This window comes from Cebus imitator, unplaced genomic scaffold, assembly GCF_001604975.1.
Source record: "Cebus imitator isolate Cc_AM_T3 unplaced genomic scaffold, Cebus_imitator-1.0 Scaffold0, whole genome shotgun sequence".
NCBI lineage: Eukaryota > Metazoa > Chordata > Mammalia > Primates > Cebidae > Cebus > Cebus imitator.
The window spans coordinates 19,948,099-19,954,322 of NW_016107315.1; the positions used below are offsets into that span (position 1 = coordinate 19,948,099).

Genomic DNA, 6,224 nt, shown 5'->3' on the forward strand with positions numbered 1-6,224 from the left:
AAAAAAAAAGGAAGTAAGGAATTTACTTACTCTGACTTGAGATTCACTTTTCAAATGTCACAATTACTTCATATCAAAGATACTCAAAAGACAGAGGATTTATTTACCTTTTCTGCAAAAGAAAATTACACAATTAAAAATTCCTATGTCCAGTGTCACTGAATGAGGAAAGTGGCAATAAATTATAAAAAACGAGAGAAAAAATTTTGAGAGAAAAATGTGCATCAAATTTAAATTCTTCTAATCTCTAATTCTTATATACAAATAGAAAAGCTAATGGCAGTATAGATGGCCACTGATGCTCGGAAACACATTTCATCACTTTCTTTTCTGCTTCATTCAGACATTTTCAGTACTGTCAAGCTCAAAAATACAGTTTTAGAAAGATGAAAACTGAGACAATCTCAAAGATTTCACATGAGCTCTTCTGATCAGACCAGAGCAAAGTGAAAGAAGCCTTACTTGTCTGATCATGTTTTAAAATAATAGGATCCATATGGTTCACAAGAAAGAAGAGATGAGCAAGTCGAATTTCAATCTTGGTTCCAAGGTAGAGATTAAAACAATGATTACAATCTAATTATAAAGACAGTTATTATATGAGACAGTATTTCTTTCCGGATTATATATTTTACACACTTGAACAGCTTTTCTTAAATAATCTCTCAGGGTTGATTTTAAATAAAAGTCAAAATACTACCAGTTAATTTCAGATTCCTACTACAGATTTTTCAAAGTCCGTCTGTGTGCAGAAGCAAAATTATGAATTGCGGCTCGAAGAGTTGGGTTACCCCCGGAGACATCACAGGAATTGATGACTGAATGCAGTGCCCGAGTATATGCTGCAAAAGAAGGTTTGCACAGCAATGAATAAAGTCAAATTCTAAACAACTCTACTGGCCTCTATCTTATTAGTATTGCTTCTCTACCAAGAGTCTCTCAAGTATTAACTTTAGCTATCCATCAAATAAATATTTATTGACTACTTATTATGACAAACACTCTGTGAGGACAGAAAAGATAATGAAGAGTATGGACACAAAAATAATTAAGTTGCCATGTAATACTTCCAAACCAGAGGCATATACAAAATATTATCATAGGCCAGGCATAGTGGCTCACGCCTGTAATCCCAGCATTTTGGGAGGCTAGGGCGGGGAGATCACTTGAGGTCAGGAGTTCGAGGCCAGCCTGGCCAACATGGTGGAACCCCATATCTACTAAAAATACAAAAATTAGCTGGATGTGGTAGTGCACACCTGTAATCCCAGCTATTCAGGAGGCTGAGGCACTTGAACCCAGGAGGCAGAGGTTGCAGTGAGCCGAGATGGTGTCACTGCATGCCAGCCTGGGCGATAGAGCAAGAATTTGTCTCAAAAAAGAAAACCCCAAAAAACAAAATGTCATCACAGAATGAAGTTGAGAATGAATGTACAACTACCTAGGGCAGGATGAAAAAGATTCCCAGAAGTGGTAACATTAAAGATGAATTGTGAAGAAATAACAGGAGTAAAGGAAAGAACACAGAACTGAGTGTGTGAGGTATAAAAGGAGTAAAAAATACGGTAACTATCATAAGGCTAGAGTAGGGCCTGGAGCCAGAGAGAAAAATATGTCATGCGTCTTATACTGCAATGGAGTGCCCTAGAGGTTTTAGAATAGGGAAATGGCATAATTAGATTTGTGTTTTTAAAAAGAAAGCTGGTAAGAAACTCGTATCATACAGATGAAGCACTAGGAGTATATATACTGGCAGTATTTCTAGTGTATGCATGAGGGCTACATAATCTGTACACTATATAAATCAATATATTTAAGGATGGACAGGAAACAGAAATATTAATGACTATATGAACGGCTAAGTTTTCTCTAGCTGGGACTCCTGATAAAGTTTATATTGTTTCTTATTTGCCTCAGTGCCTCCTGGCAGAACTAGCAATCTAATGTGGCTATATATGGTAATACATCCATGTTACATACCATTAAAGTATTTGGCTAACAGGGAATTCAACTAGATAGAGTCCTAACTTACATAAAAGGCAAATTCTAATAGTCTTCAGTTAAACGACCCGGAACTCAAGTCCTCCTACAGTAGAATAAGCTGAAAAGATAACAGATGAAGATAATAGATCTCAAAGAGAACTATAACTAATTGTAATTATTTTCATTGCCTCATATAGCTATTTTGTAAAGGGTTTATAACAGTCTCTGATACATAGTAAGCATTCAACAAATGGTAAATTACTAATATCACTACTTTTACTGATTTTTCTTATTGCTATTAGGTCCTGACGATTCCTTCAAGAAACTTACCTTTGTGGTTTTTATAGAAAATACAATTGTTGGCACAGGTATCAGGATGAGCATCCCAAAAATCAGGACCACAACAGCATAGTGGAGGTAAAGTGATATTATACAGCTGCATTTTCTCCTGGATTTGGGCTCGTAAAGCTTCTACATATCTGTAAAAATAAAGTATGATTAGGCAAAGTGATCTACTAGAAAGAGAGTGAGCATGAACCCTGATTGTACAGCCCGCTTTAACTGTTAAATCTATTCAATATCTCTGGGTCTTGACTCTTCCTCTTTGAACTGGGAAAAAGCACTGGGGAAAATGCAGGGCTACCCCTGAGAAGTATTAGGCAATCAAAAAATTTGATGACATTATGAATTCCTAAATGAGCAAAAGTATGAGAAGACACAGTCCATTCTCTTTTAAGAAAAATGAGAACAATGACTTTCTACCAAGTCTCCTCTAGAGCTAGAATATCATGAAGACCTTTTCAAATTACCTCAGGTATTCTTTTACTCTCTGTTGTTGTTTTTCTCTGGCTCCTTTGATCTCTTCAAGTTGTAACTGAGCTAATATCTCACTCATCTTCTCTCCTGAATACAGTTCTTCATGAAAGTTCATTTTTAGGATCCTCTGCTCTTCGGCATAACGTTCTTGCTCTCTCTTTTTCTTAATTCTGAGAATAAAATCATAATATGGTTAAGAATTTCATAAAATTCTTATTTAAAATTAGCTTCTTTATCCAAATAACTCAAGAAATTCCCAGCAACAAAGGAGTCGAGAAGTCAGTTTAATACCCCAAGAATATCTTCAAAAATTTCTGCTGGCTGATTTATCTCCTTTCAAAGGGAAATGAGCAATAGCTACTATTAAAAGAGTTTTCCTGGACCGCGCATGGTGGCTCATGTCTGTAATCCCAGCACTTTGAGAGGCTAAGGCAGGTGGATCACATGAGGCCAGGAGTTCAAGACCAGTCTGGCCAACATGGTAAAAACCCATCTCTACTAAGAAGACAGAAATTTAGCCAGGCAGTTGTGGCACAGGCCTGCAACCCCGGCTACTCAGAAGGCTGAGGTGGGAGGATCACTTGAACCCAGGAGGAGGAGGCTGCACTGAGCTGAAATTGTACTACTGCACCACAGCCTGGGTGACAGAGCAAGACCCCATCTCAAAAAACAAACAAACAAACAAACAAACAAAAAACAAAAAACAAAAAAAAAAAACAAAACAGTTTTTCTCTAAGAATCTAGCACAACAGTTTTCTTTTAGATTAAAACTACAAGTAAACAGGGCTTCTGCTTCTGGCCAAAACAGAGTAACAGGGACCAAATTTGCCCTCCCACCATAAACCACCAAAAACATTAAAAAGTTAAAAAGTACACAAATCAGACAAATACAAGAAATGATGGTTTTCAAGACACTGGACACCAGGCAACACAAGGCACTGCTCCTTAAAAGATGGAAAACAAGTGAAGTAAACCCTATAACTGCCAGGGATTACTGCCTTGAAAGGTTCCAGGCAGTGGCACAGGGCAGGGAAACTGAAGTGAAGCCTGATGGGCTCTATGAATTGAAGAGATGAAGTTAAGAGTGTAAGGAGACAAAGGCAATTAGAGTTCACCAGACAAAGTATCAGAAAGAAGAGAGCTGCCCAGAGACAACACCCCAGAGATGAGCAGAGAATCTCCTGGTATACAGCAGAGCACTGATTGGTGCATGTACGCAATGGAATAACCTAAGGCTAGGGAGAGAACCCTCCAAAATAAGAGGAACGCTGACTAGAGTTCACACAGCTCCAGGAATATTAGTCCTTACGCCCACCAATCAAACTTGAAAAACTCATAATCCACAGAACATTAGGTAAAGTATTCAGAATGATCTTATCTGAGCAGCAGGGAATAAAAACCAGTCCTAGACTGACAAAATACTGCTCCAGACCCAAGTTACAAAAGCAAGTCCTCAAATGAACTTGACTGTATACCAAAACCAGGTTCAAGAATGTAAAGACATCCAGCAACTAACATGGTAAAACTCACAAAGTTGGGCATCCAACCAAAGACTACTAAGCACACAAAGAGGCAGTAAAACATAGCTCACAATCAGGATAATAATCAATCAATCAAAATGACCTAGAACTGACACAGTTGTTAGAATTAGCAGAGAAGAACATTAAAACAGTTATTACAACTATATTGTACATGATCCAAAAGTTAGGATATAAAAAGACTAAAATCAAACTCCTAAAGATGAAAACTACAATTTCAAGACTATACATTGAGACTAAAAAAACAGTGGATAGGAATACTACCAGCATAGATGTTGCAGAAGTAAATCTGAAAACATAACAATAGAAACTATCCAAAAGGAAACACACGAAAAAATCTGAAATGACAAAAGCAGCACAAAATAACACCAAACTAATCATATTAAAAATGGACAAAGGGGCGGGTATGGTGGCGCATCCCTGTAATCCCAGCACTTTGGGAAGCCAAAGTGGGTGGATCACAAGGTCAGGAGTTCAAGACCAGCCTGGCCAACATGGTGAAACCCCATCTCTACTAAAAATACAAAAAATTTGCCAGGCGCAGTGGCAGGCACCTGTAATCCTAGCTACTTGGGAGGCTGAGGCAGGAGGCTGGCTTGAACCTGGGAGGTGGGGGTTGCAGTGAGCCGAGATTGCGCCACTGCATTCCAGCCTGGGTGGCGGAGCTAGACTCCATCTCAAAAAAAAAAAAAAAAAAGGACAAAGGACTTGAATAAACATTTCTCCAAAGATGATATAAAAATTGGCTAACATGCATATGAAAAGATGCTCAACATCACTAATTATCAGAGAAAGGCAAACTAAAACCACAATGAAATTATCAACTCACACCCATTAGGATAGCTACTATCAAAAAAATAAAAAACAGGTGTTGGTGAGGATGTGACAAATTGAAACCCTTGTACACTGTTGTTGGGACTGTAAAATGGTATAATCCTTATGGAAAACAGTATAGACATTCTGTAAAAAATTATAAATACAGTCACCATATGATCTTACTTCTGGGTACACATTCAAAAGCAAGCAGAGTCTCAAAGAGATATTTATATACACATGTTCCTAACAGTGCTAATTCTTAATAGGTAAGAGGTGGAAGCAATCCAAATGTCCACTGGATGAATGAATGAATAAACAAAATGTAGTATAGACATAAAATAGAATATTATTTAGCTTTAGTCACATTAAACAACATGGATGAGCCTTAAGGACATAACACTAAGTGAAATAAGACAGTTACAAAAAGAAAAATAATGTATAATTCTACTTACATGAAGGTCTAAAGTAGTTGTGATGGTTAATACTGAGTGTCAGCTTGATTGGATTGAAGGATACAAAGTATTGATCCTAGATGTGTCCTTAAGGGTGTTGCCAAAGGAGATTAACATTTGAGTCAGTGGGCTGGGAAAGGTAGACCCACCCTTAATCTGGATGTGTGCAATCTAATCAGTTGCCAGCAAGGATAGAATATACCCAAGTAGAAAAACATAAAAAGAGACTGGCCTAGCCTCCCAGCCTACATCTTTCTCCCATGCTGGATGCTTCCTGCTCTCAAACATTGGACTCCAAGTTCTTTAGTTTTGGAACTCGGACTGGTTCTCCTTGCTCCTCAGCTGCAGATAGCCTATTGTGGGACCTTGTGATCTGTGAGTTAATACTTAATAAACTCCCTATTACACACACACACACACACACACACACACACGCACACTCACTCACTCTCTCTCTCTCCATTAGTTCTGTCCCTCTAAAGAACCCTGACTAATACAGATTTTGGTATCAGAAGTAGTTCCAGAGAAATACAATTTGTTTTTTAGATGCAGTCTCACTCTCTCACCCAGGCTGGAGTGCAGTGGAACAATCTCAGCTCACTGCAACCTCTGCCTCCCA

At 38.1% G+C, this 6,224-nt stretch overlaps 1 protein-coding gene across 6 annotated transcripts in view; it reads right to left on the reverse strand.

Annotated features, from left to right (window-relative positions):
* Window positions 1–67: 67 nt before the first annotated feature.
* Window positions 68–6,224, reverse strand: part of CCDC15 (coiled-coil domain containing 15) — a 101,528-nt gene continuing 95,371 nt past the window's right edge. For all 6 annotated transcript variants that reach the window (XM_017523924.2, XM_037736434.1, XM_017523908.2 and 3 more), the window contains 3 exons: window positions 2,793–2,969; window positions 2,314–2,462; window positions 68–842 (listed from right to left, as the gene is read on the reverse strand). In XM_017523924.2, the coding sequence (XP_017379413.1) occupies window positions 721–842; window positions 2,314–2,462; window positions 2,793–2,969 (448 nt within the window). In that variant the 3' untranslated portion in view covers window positions 68–720. The remainder of the gene's footprint in view (window positions 843–2,313; window positions 2,463–2,792; window positions 2,970–6,224) is intronic.